This window comes from Solanum stenotomum, chromosome 10, assembly GCF_019186545.1.
Source record: "Solanum stenotomum isolate F172 chromosome 10, ASM1918654v1, whole genome shotgun sequence".
NCBI classification, from domain to species: domain Eukaryota; kingdom Viridiplantae; phylum Streptophyta; class Magnoliopsida; order Solanales; family Solanaceae; genus Solanum; species Solanum stenotomum.
In genome coordinates this window covers 57175878-57199578 of record NC_064291.1, presented here as the reverse complement: position 1 = coordinate 57199578, position 23701 = coordinate 57175878, and the positions used below count along the sequence as shown (strand labels likewise).

Below are 23701 nucleotides of genomic sequence, written 5' to 3'. Positions count from 1 at the left end.
ATATTTATGATGTCCACGTGGACACATATATACCTTTAAAATATACTATTAAATAGTACAGGGGGGTAAAAGTTCATTTCCAAAGTTTGGTATTGTTACAACAATTTCTATCAAAATTCAGATATATTTCAGACATTTTTCCCTATAATATTAAATAGTGCAGGGGGGTAAAAGTTCATTTCCAAAGTTTGATATGGTTACAACAATTTCGATCAAAATTCAGATATATTTCAGACCTTTTTCCCTATAATTTAAATAGTAACCACCATTCATTAATATAAATAGTTGTTAACATCATCAAATCATCTTTATTTGTGATACTTAATAGATAACTTGCCTCATATTCATGACTACAAACTCATATTTAAAAACACCTTAGATGATAATATAATTTTTTTAATACTAACTAAATATATAACTTTAACACTTACCTTTTTCTATTTTTATCTAGCGTCTTGATATTAACATTAAAACTAAATTATATTTGAATTATCAACTCGAAGCTCCTCACCAAAAATTAACGCTTATCAATATTTATTATATAGCGCAGGAGAAATTGATAGAAAAGTAAAGGACAGTCAGAATGTCAGATCAAGTTGTTTCTTATTAATTGGAAATCTACATTCAATTATCATGTCGTACACCTTTTTAAAAAAATACATTTTTTATAGAGCCAAAAATTGTCTATCGTTTAAACGGGGTATATTTGTTTTTTTCCAAAAAATAAATATTCATTTTTACTAGTTTAGTTGAGAAAATATAATTTATTATTTTATTGTTATTATTAAATTCTAATTATTTTTAATATTTATATGACTTATAGTAGTCATGAGTGATATAAGATTATCATTTTATTTATAGTTTTTTTTAAACAATATGTCGAGTCAAATAACATGGAGAAGTATTAGATAAATTAATCACTTAGTATTATGTCATCTCGTTTAATCATAGGCATTCTCCTTAATAAACTTTAAACTCAAGTATTTTCTAATTGATGTTGATGTGTATTACTAAAGAAAAGGCATAATCTATCGCTAGCCCCTTTGAAGTTGGCACAAAGTTTCATTTAGACACTTTAATTGGATAGTGTTCATATTAGACACCTCATGTAGATAATCATTGTGTCGTTTTGACACATTTTGCTTACATGACTTAGTGAATGTAATACACTCGTTGACCGCACGTGAAAATCCTATTTAATTGACTTTTTATTTTCCTTATCTTCTTCTTTCCCATTTTCAGCCACCATTTCTGAAACTTAAACATCCAACTATGGTGAATCAAAATAGTTACAGTAAACAATTGAAAAATGATGAAAATTGTTTTAGAAATTTAGAAATACCCCCATTTCAAGATTTACTTAGTAAATTGATTCATGAGATTCTTTCCCAAAAGGGTTGAATATTTACATAGAAGTAATATTTTTTTTTTTTTGGGAATATGCTAATTAGGGTAAAAAAGAAACAAAAAGATATTTTAAAAAGACACCAATAAAGGAGCAGTGTGTAGGTTGGCATGTTTTTCATATGTTTTTGCTTGGGGTGTCTGCAAAATGGGTGGGGTGGGCGTGGGGTATTTCTGCAAATGGACTGGGGTGTTTGGAGAAGAAGACTGTGGGGGTGGGGTGGGATTATTTGGGCAAAAATCCACATGTCATTGATTCATTGGTTATTTTTTATTTTTACTCAAAATTTATTTTTTAAGAATTATTTTTGACACAAATGACAAATGTCATCGTTTAATTTGTCACTTTACACGTTATTTGCGAGTGTAACACACACACCTCATATATTTTTGTTGATTGGAAAAAGAGTGTCAAAATGACACAGCGATACCCTACATGAGGTATCTAAGATAAACATCGTCCAGTTGAAGTGTCTAACTGAAATTCCGTATCAACTTCAAGAGGCCATCGATGGATTAGACCTATTTTAAACTATAAATTCCAAATTTTTTTTAAACTCCGTATCAAATCAAACAACATCTCATAAATTAGATAGCAAAAATATTCTATAAGAATAATGCTTTTGTACTTTCAACCTCATGCCTAATTTTTTCCCTCCACCCCGCACCCCCACCCCCACCCCATCTTCACTTCTCCTTAGTCTCTCCGTTCTGAAAAAATTTCTAAAAAAAAAACACAAAAATGGGAAGAGCACCATGTTGTGTCAAAGAAGGATTACGTAAAGGGCCATGGTCTACTAAAGAAGATTTATTACTTACTAATTATATCAATCAATATGGTGAAGGCCAATGGAGATCTTTGCCTAAAAATGCTGGTAATTTTTCTTTATTCTTATCCCTTTTTCAACGTTTAGTACGATGTAAGCCATTTTAATTATTTTTTCATATAGTAACTATTACTCCCTCCGTTTCAAAAAGATTGATCTGGTTTGACTTGGCACGAAGTTTAAGAAATTAAAGAAGACTTTTGAATCTTGTGGTCCTAAATTAAAGTTATATCAAATGTACAAAATTGCCCTTAATCTTGTGGTCTTAAACATGCCACGTGGAAAGCAAAAAGTAAAATGTTACCAAAAAAGTAAAGAGGTCATTTTTTTGAAACTGACTAAAAAAGAAAGGAGGTCATTCTTTGTGAAACGGAGGGAGTAAGTTTTATTGTCTTCTTTAATTTGTGTGTTTAGTACATTATGTTATGAAAATTCTGATTCGTTAGGGAGTGACTACTGATTTTTCTATAAATATGAAAATTAACTTTTGTTGTACCATACGTACTTATATCTATTTTCTTGATTGTTAGCATAATTGACTATTATTTTGTATAATATGAAAAAAATATTTCAGGATTGCTTAGGTGTGGAAAAAGTTGTAGACTAAGATGGGTGAATTATTTGAAGCCAGGGATTAAAAGAGGAAATTTTAGTGAAGATGAAGAAGATCTTATAGTGAGATTACATTCACTTTTGGGTAATCGTTGGTCATTAATTGCCGGACGATTACCCGGTCGAACAGATAATGAAATCAAGAATTATTGGAATACGCATTTAATCAAGAAGCTCAAAAGCACGGGAATTGAACCAAAACCCCACAAGAATTTTACCAAAAAGGAGAAATCAAGAAAAAAAGAGGGGAAGAAAAGCAACAATGAGAAGTTTAAGGGTCAAATTGTACAAGTTGAGAAGATTAAAGTATTTGCACCAAAGCCCATAAGGATTTCTTGTGGGATTTTAAGGAACAATAGTTTTGAAAATGATACATTGAGTACTCCTATTTGTTCCTCAAATAGTAATTTTGAAAAAGTTGATGTTGGAAAAGACAAGGAAAAAGAGGTGAAATTATTTCCAAGGGAATTAGATTTTGGTGATTTACTTGAAGGGGATGGATTTTTTGATGAATTTCTTATGGGAGAAAGCTGCAAATTTTCAAACAAAGTGGAAATGAATGATAATATGGTGGAAAAAGTTTATGAAGATTATCTTCTACTTCTTTCTGAAATTCAAGAAGATCAAAAGGAGCAAAAATTCTTAATGTAAGTTTTAGATTGTTTGTTTCTAGGAATGTATATATGTTTAGTTTCTACTACTATAGTTTTTTAGTTTTTGGCTCAATTTTGTTGTGTTATGACTAGGTTTTGTTGGAGGATCCGAGAATGAAATTGGAGAGACTTTTTAAATATTTTAAGGTCATATCTCGAAAGTATTGTAACTATGGTAAAAAAAAAGTAGATCCTAAACACGTAAAAAAAAATTTCTTTTTCAAAAATTATGATCTAAAGTTGCTTGTATGACCTTATTCACATTATCGATCTCGAAGTTGAATAAAAGAGAATTACAAATATTCAGTATAAAACATCCTAAATCCTTATAAGATGTAATATTGATGATATAGTTTAAACTTAAATGAAGCAATGAGGAGAACTCATTTCATCCACTCTAATTTATTTGATAATAAAGCACGAAAATTATTCTAAAATAAAAATAAAATAAAATATCGATCATGTAGTAAGGGGGCCATTCCCAAAAACATAGGAATAATAATAATAAGACACAAGGACAATAATTATTTAGCGTGTAGACAAAGGTACAAAAATGAATAAAACGTGTGGTCATAAAAGAGCAGCCACAATATATGGTGTGCTAGGTACAAATGAAAATGTTTTTAGAATTATTTTGTAATTGTGTGGTTAGATGTTAGAGAAAATGGTGTTTTAGAATTCATGTAACTCTTTCTTTGAGCTAATAAAGATGGTAAAAATGGTGAATTTTGTAAGTTAATGTGGGTCCCATCGTTATATTTAACAATTTTTGAGGATAAATTGTAAAGTTTAGGGTAAAAGATTAAATTGAATACATTTTATCATACATAAAGAACTATTTCAATCACCTAGAATATATTAAGAACCAAAATAAAACAACCCCAATACATCAAAGACCATTTTGATCATTTTCTCATAATAATCTCATCATTATTGACACACTATATCTAACATTATTCTTATACATCATACCAAACAACTGCAATTCACCAGAGTAAGATACACAAAAAGTGTTGATCCAATCTCCTAAGCTGGCACGTGACATGAACTTTTTTACACATTGATGTATTACTGTTCCATGATTCAATACAAGAATTCTGAATAAGGCATATGTGGTTCACATGTACGCAGTAACTTTACTTTTTGAGCCATTTGGCCCAATCTCTGTCATTACCAGAATAACCATCTGACTTCACTTTTCTTCTTTTTCAGAAAATGGGTACACATGAAAATACATTTATTACATTACCATAGGGACACAAGAAACTATACTTCTAAGATTTTTCTAACAAAAATAACTTCTTTGATAACTGAGGGAAAGTGAAGCATAGTTTGAGACTCGATGGATAATAGACGTGCCCCTCCACTTGAATACCAGGCTTTTGTTTGTTGCGAGATTTGAACTCACGGTGAGTGCCTAACTCACACATCACACACTGGTCTTACTAGTAAGGCCCTTACTGATGGACCAAAAACCTTTAGTGCCATTTTTCTAACAAAATTTAGAAGGGCCATAAGTCACCCCAAAGCGATCTTCGTGCCTGATGATGCAATGTTGGGTTTTTGCTCTTTGTAATAACAATCCGTTCAAATGACCCTTCACTGCCTTCTTGATTCATTGATCGACAAACGTCCATTTCAATCCGCTTACCCCTTCGTAGAGGACTGTATATGATTCTTCCCCAACCACCACCAAGATCGGCATGGGACTTTTCTTCACCTTCTTCCTCCCAATCATCATTTTCAGTAACGGCATCTGTTTCTGTAGCATCGGAATCATACGTGGCATGATCTACTTCATCCTGAATATCCTCATCTTCTGAGATGAATTGGTCCTCTGAAATAAAAGGAGAAGTGTCACTACTTTGTAATGTGTTAACAGCAGGTACTAAATGAACGTAGCAGTTTTTACATGGCAAAGCAAAACTGAGATTTAATACTGATAGCAAATACCATAGTCAATCTCTAAATCCTCTGGATTTCTTCTGGCATGCTGCTCCTTCAATGTCTCAAACTTCATACTATCCAATGGCCAAGGCTCTCTGCTTGAAACAAGAAATTAGTTCAATAGAGATTATATGAAGATGGTGAAAACAAAAAATAAAAATAAAAATTGAAATTTCACTTCACAATGGTAATGATTTAACAAGCTAAAAACAATTTAACGATTGGCATTCCGTATTCTTGAAGAAGAACTTGCCTTGGCCGTTCTCCTCGTCTAAAAGCGATGAAGCAAAACTTTTCATCTTCAAAGCCACGTAGAGGCTCTCCTTTCGACCTCTACAAGACAATGGCATCAGAGTTAAAAAAACATGATTCAAACCCAAGTACAAACCAAAAAGGCAAGTTCACTCCAGAAGCGCAGAAGAAAACAATAATGATGATATTGCCACCAAGATCAATTTCTTAGCTGGGAACTTATAATAGAATATATCTGACCCTATGCAAAGATTTGAGGGGGGTAAGAAGAGACTTCATCAAATTCAGAGAGCTCATCTAGGAGGCAAAGGAATATGAGGCAAACCTTGTAGGCACGCTGCGATGTTGTCCTTTGCAAGCGTTGAACAAAATGACAATATTTTCCAGTGTTATCCAAAGGACAACGTCCGTCATGTGGACACTGCAATTTTTTTTTAAAAAAAAGAGTAAATCAACTCAGACAGAAAACTGTAGTCCAATCTATTTAAGTCATTATATCATCATAAACTTAAAACACTTACCGGAGCAACTATATATACCCCGTTCTTTAGTGTCGTCAATGCTTTAGAATCTTTGCCAGATACACCTTCTAGTTTGCGGCTTCTCTAAAAATAAACATTTAAGAACAAAGCAAAAAGATCATTAAGAATTCACATTCCAACTTGGAATAAACCAGACCACTCCAAGCAAATCCCGAAAAGTGAGTTTTACCCTTTTCTCCATCCATAAAATGTGAGATCGCATTTGAGATATAATATTAGATCCTTGTGGTGTTCCTGGTTCTACCAAGACCTGCTCAACAGCACATTGTCATGATCATGCTATCAGTCTGGTAACTTTTGAACTGGCCAATTGAGCAGTAACTACACCAATAGCATGCAAAAACTTCTACACAAGAGCAACAACCATCGCATCCCCCTCACTCATTCAGTAGTCAATTGTTTTTGATGAGTACCTTGATATGATTCTTTTACACAATTGTCTCTCTCTTTACGCATGCAGCTCCTCATTCACCTTTTCCCTTTCCCCCTCTAGTGAAGTCTATGTTATTTAAACTGCAAATCCGGTAAAAAATGTGGCAGTAATTTTACTGTCTATATCCTGACCCTCATTGTCCTTCACACAGTAAGACAGAAACTAGAGCATATTACAGTAAGAAACAGTCACCAATTATGGCATGCGTTCTGCTGTGGAATCGCTCGGTAACCAGTGCACAAGTATCTTCGCTCGATATGCATTTATTTATATTTGCAAAGCTATCAGAGTTTTCTGATTGAATTAAAAAAAATCAAATCCTACAGCAATGAAGGCATTATACGATTTGCGCTTAACACGTCCTGCCCGTGTCAAATTTGTATACACGCTTCTCATTCCAGGATGCACCAAATACTTTACAGAATTTTAACATTTATATTATTTCAAATGGTTATCAACAATTTTACGAATTCATCAACTTCATCTTCCTAATCATATTTAGATTTTGATACAAATTTATTAGTTATTACTTTCATAGTTTCTTCTACTACTGATACTTAACGTAACACACAAATGTTAGCATCTTAAAATTCATGGAAAGCTAAGTTTTGTTGCATAAACTTTGATGGCAGGAAAGCGTCTTAGCTCCACTTAGCATTTAGGTGGTAGAGTTATTCATATGCACGATTGTAAATATTCTGATTCTTGGGAATGACAGGAACTTTGAAAGTATAACTTCTCACCTCCCCCTAAATCTTCAAATCATCAATAATGAATGGAGTATGCTGAATCATGTAGATATAAAGCTTAAGAATGGATTTTAACATACCAGAACATCTCCTGTCTGTTCCCAAAGCTGGCGTACAACCGTGATTCTGTCCTTCAGAGATGGAATTTCTCCAAGTACATACGACTTTGGTCAAAAAAAGTTGAAAACAAATCAGCACCAAAAAATTTCACAAAATCAATAAGGATCTAATAGAGGATAGCATCTATTATTCTTGTCAATGAAAAATAAAACACAACAAAATTATACTATTTTCTTAGACAAACTGATGAAGTATTATAATGAGAGCATTCAGAGGATGCAAAAGAAGTGCGAAAAACTGGGGAAATTCCTTCACAAATTTCAGGAGCTAACATCACTATAAGAGTGTACTTACAGCAATCACAAGATCATGTTGTCTGTCACTCTTTTTGACATCCTGAGAGAGTGCTTGAATACTTCCATAACTTTGAATGAGTGGCAAATTTTTAAGACCTGCGGCAATTACAGGACATATTTTGCCATCTTTATCAGCCTCATATTTTCTAATTACAGCAGTTGAATAGTAACTAAAATATATGCAAACAGGTAATAGGTTTGGACACATCAAAACTAGAGCACTGAAAACTGTTGGAGACCATTGTGAAAGCAAGCCTTTTTATTCTTTGAAAAGGTAATGTAAAGTAATATGAAGCGATCCTAAACCACTTGCCTAGATACTCTTTGGTTGTACAGAAACATAACTGGTCACTACCTTATCATGCAGCACAATGGCACATTATGTATATGACATCTCGGGTTGTAGTTTATGAGGCTCATCCAATTTCATTCATATGAAGATGCACTGGCCAAAAGCTTAAAGCATAAAAAATGTTGTTGAAAATCAGTCATCTGATAAGAGAACAATTTGCAAGGCCAGAACTTCATAACATCACTAGCCATACATGGTATGGCATAATCGCTTAAAGGTGAATCTGCTTTATGCAGAAATTTAACAAGACATACACATACAGAGACTTATATTACATTGTGTGAGAAGCGTAGACTTCATCTCCTTTATATTTTCACAACAATAAGAGCACAATTACAGACACACTTCCACCTAAGCCAGGGACCCAGAAAATTGAACGAGCTGATCCGTGAAGTAGCCATAACTATTAATTAAGATTCGAAAACACATAGTACTAAAAGTCTAAATTTTTCCAGACCAAAAGGAGTCCATAGAAAACCAGAATGTACCTTTTATAAGGCTCTGTCCGGCCCGCTGCATGGACTGTGATGGCTCTACCAAATTAATTCTACTCAATGACCGTGGCCACACTTCTCTAACTGCCCTGCATAACCACACAATTCAACACTTATCTAACCAAAGGATTTAACAGAAATTAACACATGGGAATGATAATTAACCAACAAAATCAAATAAACAACAAAATATCAGATCATCTTACCAAAATGCAGAACCAGTCCCTGCCCCAAAATCCAACACCTTAGCAGGTGAAAAACCAGGCAATCTTCTGTGTACCTAAAGAAAATCACATTAAAGCACTCACTTTTAGCAACCAAAATCTACATTCATGTTTCCAAACCCAAATTCCGAAAAAAATTCTGAGACACAGAACACCATAAGGATTCTGCAAGGCATTTCAATAGAATATAATATTTATATACCTCACTAAGAACTCTATAAAGAGCAGAGTAGACAGCAGGCATACGGGACGCCACATAGGCTAGTGTTTCATCATCCCTATACTTGAGGCCAATGTCACCATAGGCACTTTTGATTTTCCATCGCTGTGAACAATCAACAGACTTGAGAGGATCTTCAAAAAGCTCCTTGGATGTGGAGGTTGGAAGCATCAAATTCACTTCCTTTATTTGGCTGAAAGATTCTGATAACCTCAACACTTTTCTCTTCATATGTGGCTCCTCTTGCTCTGCAATAGATTAGATCAAACCAAAACACAAAACTTAAAGAGCGAGATCAAATAAAAATGCATCAATCAGTCAACAACTATCAAGTTTCCCTTAGCATTCACATATACAAATGATTGCAAAACAAGCCTTCTCAACCCATCAAACATACAAAAAACACAGAACGCAAACAACAGATAGTACATCTCAAAAGAAAAAAGGACAAATATTTGAAGCGAAGTAGCTAATGTAAAACAAGAGATGGTATGGCAACATCAGAACTAGAGCTGAACTCTGCAATGCTATCAATATGACAAAGTTGACTGCTAATGTGAAGGAAGCATATAAGCATGTGCTTTTTCGCAGTTATTCTCAGCATGACTTATATCCTCTCCACCATAAAATCAAATCAGTAGAACTCTAGAGAAAAGAGGAGGCAGAAACAAAACACTTTCCAAGCTTTTAGCTACCAAGCTCTTGAACGTAAAACAAGAACTTGCCTAACAAATAAGGAAAACATACTGGCAAAATCAGTTTCGAGGTAACATCACAATTTTAACAGTGGCTCTGGTAAAATGAACGAGATTATTATCCAAGAAAAAATTAAGTTAACAATAAAGCTTGATCCCTACCTTCCTGATTTGTAAATTGGGTCTTAACATAATACAAAAGAATGGAACAGGGCAGCTGAAATAAGCTAATTTTTCGGTTAATTAAAAAAAAAGTATTCAACTTTTGCATGCTTGAAGCATTATATAAGCTAAAAGATGATATTTTGAGTATGAATTGCGGTACTTAAGTTACTATGTCAGCCAAAAACTCTAAACGAGCACATTCTAACGAAATTAATGTTCAAATTGACGTGTATAGGATATGAAAAAGAATTGAAATTTTACCTCGGAGATACTTTTTGATAGCTCTACGAAGACGGATAGGAACAATATGGCAACGTTCAGATTGTTTAGCTGCGGATTTGAGGGCCTCCGCGGTGAACTTCGGAACGGTTTCCGATACTATTGACGCCATTTCTGGTGACTCCTTGCAGTTTCCGGCGAAATTCCGGCAGCTAAGAAGGGGCAAATTCGGAATTTTTACACTGCATAGTAGGGTTTAAGGTCTGCCATTAGGAAGGTTCTTTTCTTTCTTCCATTTGCAGTAGATTTCTTGCTGTTGCCTGTGTTGGATTGAAATGGGCCTATAATTTAAGAGTTTGGGCCCAATAGAAAAGCCCAAAATAATGCACAGTCCATAAGTCAGTAATCCCTGTCCATTCTCTAAAAGTAAAAGCCCATTAAAGTTAGATATTCTCACAAACAACCGAGTAGATTTACTGTTCACTTTTTATAGTAACTATACACATATTATACATTGATCATATATGATAATACATGAATTATATATTCGCTGGCTATTTTAGTTTAATCAGTTAGGTGGAAGACTATTTAAGTTAATTCTCAAGAGAGCCCATTCCAAGGTTACCTGTTGGACGAGGTCATTTGCACTTTTATTCCTATTATGTGTTGATTTTTAATTTTTGTCCTTCATAACAAAAACTAATAACTTTTTAACAAAGATTAAGTTTATATTTTGCATTATAATATCTCACAAGTTATGTCTCGCATGATTTTTTGTCTTTAAAAGAACTTATATCCCATTAGACATAAATTCCTTTGTTAATAAATATTCAGATAATCCATTTGAAGGACAAAAGCAAAAGACCAACCAATTTAAAGGATAATTCTTGTAATTTTATTAGTGGACAATGAACTTCAATTTTCACTTGAAAACTAATTCTTTTATCAATAAAACATATCTTTTTTATTACATTGTGAGATTAACTCGATAAGTTAAATCACAAATATAATAATTTATTTCAAAAGTGAAATCTCTGATTCAAGATTAGAATGATCCAATTGAACAGGAGCAAAGCTAAGATGTCGACTATTAGTTCAACAGGGTTCACCATTAGGTTCTTAATAATGACAATGAGCAAGTCCACCTATTCTCTTAATGGTTAATCAACTAGTCATTAACCATTAACAAAAAAGTGACATAAGAAATAAAACTCTTAATATATTTTTCCAACAATCAAAAGGAAACATCATATCAAACAAAATTTACCTTTTCCCCCAATTTAAATAAATTAAAGTTGAGAGGGGTACAATATGTTCCACCATACAATTTTTGAGACAATAGATGGTGGTGGAATCAAAACATAATTATGAAAAAATATATATACAGAGAAGGAGGCACTTTAAGTGGAAGAGAAGCTGGTTTTTATTATTATTGCACAAGATGAGGTTGCTATCAATTTGTTAGGTTAAAGGGTGGTAAAATTAGGTCCACCATTTCCAAACGTCCATTCTTGAAATATGGGCCATTTTTAAAAATATTAATAAAATATTTCTCCATTTCAATTTATGAGACATAATTTGAATCGAATTGACTAAAGAATTACTTTAGGGTTGAGTTTGAATACATGAACCGATTGTTACTAAGTGTTCAAACATGTATATATTATCCTCTATGTGTCCATTTAATTGGTAGGTCTGAACCTCTTAACGATTGACCGGTAAATTTGGTCAAAAGTGTAATCGTGAGGCTATATACAATTAAATACTCAAATTTTGAGGATCTATATAAATAAAATTTCAAAGTGAAAGAGTAAATATGACTATTTTCATTTAAAAATTTACTCTTCTATCTTATTTATGTAAAATAATTTGAATTGATATGGAGTTTAAGAACAAATAGAGCCTTTTGACACTTGTGAACTTTAACATGTCATACCATTTAGATGATTGTAAAATTATTGAAACTTGTGATCTTAAATATGTAAATTTGGCGTGGTTATAAAAGTTTCTTGTTAAGTATTAAATGGAAAGTGTAAGTCAATTATTTCAAAATTTAGAAATGTATCTTTTTTTTTTAAAACAATAAAAAGAAAAACAAGTCACACAAATTAAAATAAATACAATATAAAAAAGATTTATTATTATTTTTTACTTAACAAACTCTTTATGTTTATTTCCAACATAGAATAATTACTACGTAGTAGTTTCTAAAACCGATTTTAGATTTCAATTGGCTTGTAGTTCATTTAATTTGGTGCTAAATTCGTGATCTCAATTCATAAAAGTATTTTTCATTATAATTTATATATCTTCCTCTCACTTATTTTTAAAAATAAAATAAAACGTTTTACTTAGCATGAGTTGAGGCTTAAATTCCAAGACATTCAACTTAACCTCAATGAATCTAATTTATTAGTTGAATGAATGTAGCTTAATTGACACCTTAATTGAAAAACTCATCAATTTCACATCAACATCCACGTATTCGAATTTAAACACAAATAAGATCACTTTCATTTAGTTATATTTTATATATTTTTAAAAATAGTAATTCTGATATTTCTGTCGTTTAATTTAATACTGTTATTTTTCAGCTTCCACACACGCTTGCCTTAGCACCTGATACATGTTAGTAGGCCCCTAATTAACCCATCAAAGATACCCCAGCAAATAAAAATTATCATCCACATGGAAACTAACGAACCCATGTTATTGATTCCATCTTTCTTAAATTTCTTTCCCTACTCTAAAAACAATTAATACATCCTTTTAATTATTTTTTGCAAATTGAGTTATTCTACAATTAAACAATTTAAAATAAGTATAACAACTGTTTACACCAATTACATGTAAAATGAACTGCCCATACAACAATTTTTCACCAAATTAAATGTAGATGAAACTGCCCAATCACATTTTTCGTACGACTGGTAAGATTTCACATTAACAAACTAAACGAACAAATAAAACCAATGTACATAATATAATAGGAGTTACTAGCTAACTATATATATGAACATACTCCTAGCTAGCTAGGTTTGTGTATATATATATATATTGTATATGTTGCTGCAAAAACTTTTTTCTTTATACAAGATCTTACTTATATCTCTCTCATTATACCAAAAGTCCTACACCATATAAGTACTAATTAGTAGAGGGTATTTTCTGTTTATAACCGTCATAGTCTGTTTTAACTCCTCCGCAGGAAAGGAACTAGTCGCTTTGAGCGTCCAATGGATCTAAATTTGCATTTGAATTTTTAGCAACCATAATCTCTGAAGCTGACCATATGCGTGCTGCTTCTGTTGAATTGGAACCCAACTTTGAAGAACAAACTTCATTACAGTCTGCAAAATATTTTCCACTCACATTTGCAAGTCTAGGGTGAGTAGCAACATAGCAAGTTGTTGCAGCTGCCTGAAATATATATCGATGAACGTCATATAAGTAATCATGCTTGCATATAGTTTATCGTTATGTTTTTTGATATACAGAATCAACCATTGATGTCTATATAAATATTACATTCCCTTAGAATGCAGATTTGAGATGCTGAGTATGAGAAAACAACCTGGGGAATAGTCTTCAAGAGTTTTGAGGTCAAAAAGAATACCAGATCTGCATTTATAAAAACAAAAATCATGAGTTATGGGATTGGTTTAATAAATAAGTCCATGTGTTCAATCTCCGTATTTCTAATATTCTACATGATTTTCTTCGATCATAAAAGAGTTTTTTTTGAACATTATATACACTATAAATTCAAAATGTTTTCTTTATTTTCTCAAACAGAGGTATATAATCAACCTTGTTACTCCATATTGATTTTTTTTTCGGTTAAAATTTAGTGTGCTATATGTCGCCATGAAACTTAACAATCAAGGCCTGATCTGTTAATAGAAAACATATAGCACGCTAGGTATTTTTGAAAACTTTGATTTTGTAAATTATTTTGATCAATCTAATCTACTTAAAAAAAAATCTAATCAACTTAATTAATGGTTGGTGTAAAAAAAAAGTACCAGTGACGAGGCCTTCTCGTTCTCTAGTGAGTCTAGTTCTTACAATTCCAGGATGAACACAATTGACTGTCACATTTGCCCCCATTTTCTGCAACATTTAAAAGACAAAAAGACACCTAATTTTAATTTCTAGTATCTCAACACAAACAAATAATTCAATCTTCTAATGAATCAGAAGCAAGCCAACAAATTTCACTTTTTCCTAAATCAATAAATATCATTTTTTTCAAAATGTTTTTTTTTTAGAAAAAAAGGAGAGAGAAAATTTTGGACTTACTTTCAATATCCGAGCCAGCTCCTTGGTGTGCAAAACATTGGCCAGCTTCGAGAGAGCATATGCACGTGTCGCATCGTATTGACTGTCCAATAACAAGACAAATTACTCTCTTTCACAATTAAGTCAAGCTAATTACGTTTACTTCTTTTCCAATAGTCTTTTTAATTTTATTTTTTAATTGTACCTCGATTAATTTGATTTTGTATTAAAAAAAATCATATAGAAAGTTTAAAATGAAAGCTCAAAATTAAGACATCTCATTAGGAGAGAACCAACCTCATGATTTTTGCATCTACTATTTCTATTCCATATTTTAAGTTCCGACTATAGTGCATCAATAACTACGTTTTTTTTGTTAAGTGAGTTGAAGTTCACTAACAAATCATCGATGTTCATCACCTCATATCTTTTTGTCCAAATCTATACAGATTTAATACAATGACAATAATAAATATAAATTTAATTTCAAATAATTTGGGGAGAATATTTCTTATATTTGTCCATCTCAAATCCGGATGATAAAAAAATGCAAGAGGCCAGCAGTCCGTGTATAATATTATAAAAACGTTTTCAGTATATGAATATTATATTTTATTTTCAGAAATACTAGTGAATGCACGAATATATATTATACTTGAAATCCAATACTATTATCTTCTACCAATAATGCATTTATTTCAGTACAAAGTCCTATGAAAGTAACGCATTGTACTTTTCCCCGATTTCTCAAAACGGTTACGAAAGAGATAATAATGAATAAAGTTCACCTTTTGTCTTTAGTGATCAGTCGGAGGTACTGAATCGAGTCGCCGGAAAACCAGCCATGGATGCTTGATGATACATTCACTATTCTTCCTTGAACGCCCGTTTTATTAGACGTCTCGATCATCTTCTTCAGTAAAAGCTTTGTCAAAAGGAAATGGCCTGAAGTTTTGCACACATAAATTTTTAAAAAATGAATGATTAATTTAATCGGCATCAAAAAACTTCTTCACATGCATGTAAACGAGAGAGAAAACGGATGAAAATTTACCTAAGTGATTAGTAGCAAAAGTCATCTCAATTCCATCCTCAGAAATGGCATGCTGGTGAGCGAATTTTCCGGCGTTGTTTCTGCAATCAAACAGATAAAACGTGAACCTTAAAATAAAATTAAAAAATTAATCACTAATTAGATACACAGCTGATCGGAATTAAAGAGCTTAATTATGGTGAATGAAGCTTTACATGAGAAGATTGAGAGGAAAATTCAGATATTCAAATTCAGCTACAAACTTCCGTACGGAACTCAGAGAGCTAAGATCGAGAGCCATAACGATAATCTCCGCCTCTGGCACTTCAGATAGGATTCGAGCTTTTGTTTCCTCCGCCGCTTTTACGCTACGCGCCGGTAAAATCAGCTTAACACCACGTTTCGCCAGAACTCTCGCCGTCTCCGCTCCAATTCCTGACGTCGCACCTGCATAAATCACATGCTCAGATCAGAAATGAGGTAAAAATTTCATTAATCAATTTTTTTCAATGAAAATCCTTACCAGTGATAATAGCGGTGACCGACCGAAGATCAGGAGACTGTTCGGTGACGTTCTCGGCAGTGGATTTTGAACCGTAACCGCTAGCTCCGGCGGAACCAAGCAGGTACTTCACCGTTTCAAGCATTTTTTTTGGCTAATTTTCACGCTTTCTATGTTATACAGTGGTTTGTTACTAGTAACTGTAACAGTACTGCTGTACAACAAACACACTATACTTGATTTTCCTTCCAGAAATTGCTTTCACAGAAAACAACTTTTTGCAGTACTAGTGGTCCATAGACCATAACAATTGGGAAAACCGAAAACAAAACAAAAAAAAAAAGTAGTTGCTGTTGACTGTTGTTGATGCGATAGCCGAAACCTTGCACACTTTGCAGTGATTCAGAACGCAAAAAGGCGAAACTAGTACAACTATAGGCCTGCGATTTTCTACTCTAAGTATACAGAGAAACTGATAGAGAGAGAATAGTTATGGAGATTGTGGTGGCTATTGGATTTGTGTGGAAAAAAGAGGAAGAGGAAGTGGGAATTTTATAATAAGGGGATGGTAGGGATTAAGGGAATCATTTAAGACGCAAATAGAGGATTACATCTTTGTCACTGATTGAGATTAATTTTTTAATTGTATTTAGTAGGAGTACTAATTATAATAGTCATTAGAATCTTAACAAACTTTACCCCTAAGCACTTTTTACAGTTTTGGAATTAATTTACATATACTTTAGACAGTTTAGTGGTCAAAAAACAATATTAAAGCAGATATAATTCATTTATTGCTTAATTATTAAGTGTTAATTTACGATTTATATATCAAGGTACATTATCAAAAGGAAATAGTATATATCGATCTACATTTGACATAGAAAATTTGTGTTAACAAAAATAATTATTCTTTAATTGAACTATACCTTAATGAGTGGAAATATATTTTGGACAAAGAATAATTGAAAACTGACTAATGTGACATTTATTTGGCGTAGAGAACTAGTTTACTGTGGCATTTTTAATATTAATAAAAATTTGTTATTTTTATGATATGAATTTATAAACATGTTTAAAAATTGTTGATGCTAGCATCTATCTGCACTTTTAGTCAAATCCCTTTTGATTAAAGTTTGTAATACCATCATTAAAGCAATGAACAATCATAAAGGATTCCGTTAATATTTTTTCAAGCCAAAATAAAAATAAATAAATTGGCCAGTAGCAACAGTCGGCGATTATTAAAGGAGGTGGCACAGGTGTCAAGATGAACTGTAGTGGACTTCTACGAGTAATTAAAAATAAAATTACTTACTACAGATAATTAATCAATAATATAATATTAAATTAATTAATCGTTATAATAATAATCTAATCTTATCGTCAAAGAAGAATCGCACGTGAGGGTGGATATGAGTCAATCTACGGCCTCGAAGGGATAGTAAAGTTACTGGTCAATCATTCTCACTTTCAACTTTATTTTAATTTATTTTTTTATTACAATATATATATTTTTCTTTTCTTCACCAAAAAAAAAAAAAAAAAGAGGTTTGAAAGATACAATAATCACAATTTTCAATTTTTGTTGGAGATATAATACTTGAAAATCACATAAAAGTGGTTCTTATGTCTACTAGGTTAAATTAGTTGAGGTATGCGTAAGTTGACTCAGACATTTTATATATAAGATAAATTACATAAATATCACTAGTTTAGGGAGTAATTACTAATATACACACTAGTTTGAAATAATATGAATCTTATTATATTTTGGATTTCAAATACATGTATCTAGCGCGTCTAGATTCATATATATGAATCAGATACATGTGAGATATATGTATCTAGTGTGATTCGCATGTACTTGGGATACGTAGACAAATCTCGCTCACCTCTCTCCCTATATTCAGTGTATCTGATAGCAAAAAAAACATGTGTTTAAGTGTATCTAACTTGAAATCTGGTACAAAATTATTAATTAGCAAGATAGTATGTAATTATTTCAAATTATAGGAAAAATTAGTATACGATAGGAATAATTGTGTAATTAATTTTCCTTAAAAAATTATAATCATGTTGAAGTGTGTGACCATCTCATCTAAGAGCTTACGTTGTTAGAGAGAACACACTTTTATTATTTAATTATATTCTCAACACGCCCCCTCACGTGTAGGCCTGATTTTTTTTTCATGGTCAAGCACGTGGAAATTCTTTTTGATTTGGGTGGCGGTGAGATTCAATCTCAGGACCTCTGCCTACTCTGATACCATGTTGAAGTGTGTGACCATCTCACCTAAAAGCTTAAACTGTTAAAGAGATCACACTTTTATTATTTAATTGCATTCTCAACAAATCATCGTTCAAATTTTCAAATAGTAATAATTTCGTGTATAAGAGATTGAAGGAGTAATTGACAATTCTAATCTCTTCTCTTTCCTTTGAAGGTAATACGTATTACAAATAACAACAATAATTATTTGGGAAAATAGTTTAATTCTAATTAGCAACTTGATTATTGTTATAAATTAATGAGGTAAAGTACTTACTACTTTTTGTTAACTAGAAGAATATATATATAGAGTCATCACATTCCAATCATGAATATAATGAGATCCCAATATGATGAATACATAATGGTTGTAATCTAGCAAGAAAACGCTACGATCCAAATGTATAATGAGCTTTTAGTTTATGATAAATCAACCTTTTATTTATTTATTTATTAAGTAGTAGTAATACTTAACTAAAAAGATGATTAAGGTGGGAGAAAGAGAATTAAATGATTATTTAACTTCACGTTTGGCATTGTCCTTTGTGAGTTTGCAACTTAGTTGAGATAATAAAAAGATTGGTAGGACCTTTTTTTTAATAAAAATATAGTATTACTTATTAAAAGGAAAAGAAACCACGAAAATGCAGCTTTTTGTAGCACTTCTTCAATCCCCGTGCCTTGCTGCGGGGGGACCTTCTCCTTTTTCCTTCGATATTCTCGTTGAATGTTCGATATCTATATTGAATTATCAATTAAAATTAAGTTTACGTGATAAAATTTCATAATTAAAGTAAAATATTTCTTATTATAAGTAATTTTATATTTAAATTTAATTTTAAAATTTCTAATTAAAGATAACAAATACTTATCATACAATTAGATTTTTAGTTGGTGGGGGAGTGTACTTTTATTTATAGCTTAGAAAAGCAATTTGTTTATTCAGCAATTGAATACTATGCCCTTTTTGTTGTTTACATATATATATCCAGGTTTTTTTTTTAATTCCGTAAGGATCTTTGCTACTGCTATTTTAATTTGTATGACCATAATTTTGTTTGATTGTTCATGTCATAGTATACAACACGTCTTAATAACTTTCTTTTAGTTTTAAAAAGAAGAAGATAGGGCGGATGAAATTCTTTCGTATTAATAAATTTTTTAAAATTAAGTTTGAACCTTGAAATAGAGAAATTCTTAATATGAAACGTGATTTTCTCTTTTATTAATTATCTGTGATGCAAATTTTAGATATCGAATGGTTATATTATAAATGAGGTGATGCTTATGTTGGAAGTCCCATCGGTGTTGGATGGTGTAATTAGTCTTTTTATATGACATTATACTATCATTATTTCATGAGATAATTTTTGGTTTGAGTTAAACCAAATATTTTAATTTATTAAATAGTATATATCATGGTATCTAAACTCATTTCAATTCTTTGTTTACTCAATGTTTGGCCCTCGTATGATATTGTTCACACTCTACTTATCTGGCCTAGCTATGCATACTTGCATAGTCTTGAATTTGGCCCAAAGTTCATTTTTATATATACTTATTTCAAGTTTGTGTACTCTTTTAGTTTCCAAAGGAAAAAAAAAAGATATTTAAGTAAAATATCGACTATTAAAAAGTGATCAAGATAATTGCAACAAATCAGAAGTAAAATTAAACGAGAAGTACTTACTCATTCACTAATGCAGCTTATTGCCTTCTAGAAAGAGTACAAGACACACTTCAAACTGAGTTAACCCCTACGCACCCACCTCTAAAGGAAAAAAAAACATTAAACATGAAAAGAGTGATTCATTTTCAAAAGGGAGATTTGTATGCTTTTGAAGAAGCAAGTCATAGATACAAAGAAATCGTATTATGATTTTTCTAATAAGAGCACATGGGAAAAGTTTTGACTAACAACTTAGATTCCCACATAGGGAAATGCCCTATAATGTAGTGTAATTAAAATGAGATTCTTGAAAATTTTGCCATCCATAGACCAGTATTTGTTCAACTCTCAAAGGTGGACCAACTCATATGTATGTGGATGCATAAAAATATGTTTATTTTTAAAGATTAAGTAATTGAGCTGCAATTCCTAGCTTTGAAGATGTTGCTTCTTCTTTAGTGTGTTTTTTTACTACTAAAGAATTTGATTCAGCTAATTTTTTTTAAAATTTAAATTCTGAATAGATAACGTTTATTTTTTAATAGGATCTTTATAATACAAATTCAAATTAGTCAGATGCTCTTTTAAATCGTCACCTCACCCATTTAAAAGTTTAACGCCTAAGGAGCTACTATATACTATATACATTTTATTATTTCTACATTAATTGTGTTTGAAATTGAACATTGGGTTTGATGAATCTATTTTAATGCCTCATTCCCCACTTTGACTTGCATTGAAATCCATGCAATGTACTGCTTAATTGGGACAGGAAGAAAGAAAATATTGGGGAATCCAATGGGTTGAGTAATTATGCATGCTTTCTTTTAGAATGTTCCCACAATAACAAATACTCCACCCCTAGTTGATTTGTTTTCATATATTTTAAAGTTTTAATGAGTAGAGTTTATTCAAGTATTGTGTAATATGAAATAGCAAACACATTGTAATTAAATTAATCAAGATATGTACAAGTTAACCCAAACATCAATTCTAAACAATCAATACTGATGTGTTTAATGTATATTCAATAAAATAAGTAGCGATGTATCATTTATAGTATCAATTTGATCAAGAAAAAAAAGTTTCAGGATATTCCGAACAACATAGTTCATTTATAATATGTGTATATATATATATATATCTATATTTCTTTTCTAAATAAATATTTGTGATTACAGGTTTTCAAATTCATAAAATTTTGTAAAGATTCACTACTCAATAACAGTAGTAACTAGTTATTTTTTACTATAATTCTTTCATATGGTACAAACAATCTTTTTACACTGAGCATGCGTTTTTTTTTCTTCAAAATTAAAATAATAGATCTTTTTTTTTTTTAATAAAAGATAAACTTATAAATCAAATTTTAGATTAAAAAAATATTGAATGCACGTTTGGGATCCCAAATCATATCTTTGGAGAGAATTTGAAAATTATGATCCAAATCGCATGTCCAAACGAAAGTTGAGTCTCCATTTAAAGAGAGCATGCTTCAACCTAGCTCAACTTAAATATGCAAAGAGCCTCAAATAGTTGACTGCATGCATATATTGAGGAAATTAACTTCGGATTAATAAAATAAATAAATATATAGGACTCCACTCCATATGCTAATGGACAATTTTCGTAGTTTTTCCACTAACTTTTTATATATAAATCCACAAAATCTGAAATTTCAAATTAAAAAGTTGTATTTTAAAATGAAAGCAACACAAAATGGGGCCATTCAATACTACCATACTTCAATCATTGCCACTATTTTTATGTGGGAACCCCAGATCTTGCATTGTACCCTTCTTTGAAATTAATTAGTTTTTTTTAAAATAAAAAATTAAACCAAGGTTTTAATTTTTGGAATCTTTCTATCTTTTTTTTCAATTATATTAATCATCCTTTGATTTGACTAATCTACTATATTGCATCCACAACCACCTTTCCATGATGATAAATTATGCCCTTTTAGTTATGCAAATTATTGAAGGATATATAAATTAATCATCCTTTGATTTTCTTATGAATTAAGCCTCTATTATACTTATATCATTTGTCTACTTTCTAGAAAATGCTAGTTTTAATTAATTATAATAATTAAACTACTATTTCTTGTAATCTAACTTCATTAAGATAAAAACAAAAGGAACAAGAAGCCAAAATTACTAAACCAACTATATATTTCCTACGACAATAATGCCTTTTAATTAAATCTAAGATTGATATATTATTTGTTGGCCCTCTATTATTGATAAATTCTTATTATAATCATTATAATATCTGACTAAGCACATTAAACCTTCAATTTTATGAAGTATGCACTTTTAGCCCATTTGCTTGTGAATATTCACAGCTTATATCTGAAATACTAATCGTTCCATCCTCATTTGTTATGTTAAACTTTAAATTTTACTTCATATTCGTTAATACCATCATACTATAAAGTCAAATATAACTTTTTTTTTTAACTCAAAAAGACCAAAACACATATTTTAATTAATTAAACGTTAAATATATTGTCGAATAAAAAATCACAAGGATTGAAAACAAAATATACCAATTACTAAGTGTTATTTATCCCTTAAATCTAATTTGAAAGGCAATATAAATCAACAATTAAGTAAATCAAGCAAGCACACAAAACAAAACAAAAAGAAGGAAGAGTTAATTAAAGAAATGAAAATGTAAAAAAAAGAAAAAAAAAGCAATTTGGTTTATCTAGTCATAAAGTCACTAATTAAATAGCTTAATCTCAAAAAATCAACATAATGCTCAGAGATTACCAAACCCAACCCTCCAATTCTGTGGGTGCTAACTGCTGATAGGGTAAAAATTAAAATAATATTTATAATATTAAGTTCATATCATTCAGTACCTAAACAAACATGTTCAGTATCTTTTAATGCTAATCTCCAAAAAATTAGGCTTTTTAAGTGTTGGTTAAAGTGAATAATCATTATTTATATAATCAATTGCCCTACCACTAACATAAAATTATGCATGTATCTGCTGAGATCATCTCTTACGTATTGCAATCCACAATTAATTTTAGCATAAAGATTAATTAACTTAATTTAATTATTAACCTTTTTTCAATTCATTCTACTAACGTTGGACAAAATAAAGGAGGCAACTAGCTCCATTGTCTTTGGAACAGTTCCCTAATCCTTAACTAAAATGCCTTTAATTAGTGCTTATTCTTTAAAGAAATGTTAGTATTGGGACAATGATAGATTCAAATTTTTAAATATTGTGCGTTTTAAGTTAAAAGATCAATGATTTGATGTATAATTTAATTTTTTTATGAACATTGATGAGATTCATTTACGATCACCTTTTTTAAAAGTGAAGGGTGAAGGACATACAAATTATAATCATCTTCGCTTTGAAAGTAAACATTTGTCATTCAATCGACTATAGCTAGTATCTTATGATAAGAAAGGAAAAGAGAAAAAGTCATTCTGTTTCATACATAAAATTGTGTATATAAAGAAGAGTTCGTCCTTCTTCAAAGAGATAAAGTCGTGTGAAGATACTTAGGTATTCAAAGATTAAAAAGCGTATAATAATCAATAAATACTTCGTAGAATTGAAAATAAGTTTTGATTCAAAGATTTTCGAATAAAACAACCTTCTAAGATGTCTTCACCTAGGACATTATAAAAGGTGAAAAAGAGTTTGCTTTGTATTTAACTTTATTTTTACTTTATTATTCTAACGTTGATAAGATCATTCATTTATGATTT

At 31.0% G+C, this 23701-nt stretch overlaps 3 protein-coding genes across 3 annotated transcripts; 1 reads left to right on the top strand and 2 right to left on the bottom strand.

Moving 5' to 3' along the window:
* The first annotated feature begins 2096 nt into the window (after positions 1-2096).
* LOC125841895 (transcription factor MYB8-like) lies at positions 2097-3593 on the top strand. The gene is made up of 2 exons (XM_049521082.1): positions 2097-2279; positions 2806-3593. Exons 1-2 carry the CDS (start codon positions 2147-2149, stop codon positions 3492-3494), a joined length of 822 nt encoding a protein of 273 aa, XP_049377039.1. The 5' UTR covers positions 2097-2146; the 3' UTR covers positions 3495-3593.
* Positions 3594-4666: 1073 nt separating this feature from the next.
* Positions 4667-10498, bottom strand: LOC125841893 (rsm22-cox11 tandem protein 2, mitochondrial). Its single transcript, XM_049521081.1, has 12 exons — positions 10247-10498; positions 9108-9373; positions 8888-8961; positions 8676-8770; positions 7834-7931; positions 7500-7583; positions 6407-6487; positions 6217-6300; positions 6021-6116; positions 5693-5776; positions 5450-5534; positions 4667-5333 (listed from the first exon to the last, which is right to left on the bottom strand). The coding sequence occupies exons 1-12, from the start codon at positions 10374-10376 to the stop codon at positions 4999-5001; spliced, it is 1512 nt and encodes a 503-aa protein (XP_049377038.1). The 5' UTR covers positions 10377-10498; the 3' UTR covers positions 4667-4998.
* A 2718-nt stretch (positions 10499-13216) lies between these two features.
* LOC125842577 (short-chain dehydrogenase TIC 32 A, chloroplastic-like) lies at positions 13217-16535 on the bottom strand. Its single transcript, XM_049521885.1, has 8 exons — positions 16042-16535; positions 15734-15965; positions 15540-15619; positions 15274-15430; positions 14507-14588; positions 14230-14317; positions 13779-13825; positions 13217-13624 (listed from the first exon to the last, which is right to left on the bottom strand). The coding sequence occupies exons 1-8, from the start codon at positions 16163-16165 to the stop codon at positions 13421-13423; spliced, it is 1014 nt and encodes a 337-aa protein (XP_049377842.1). The 5' UTR covers positions 16166-16535; the 3' UTR covers positions 13217-13420.
* Positions 16536-23701: the final 7166 nt, after the last annotated feature.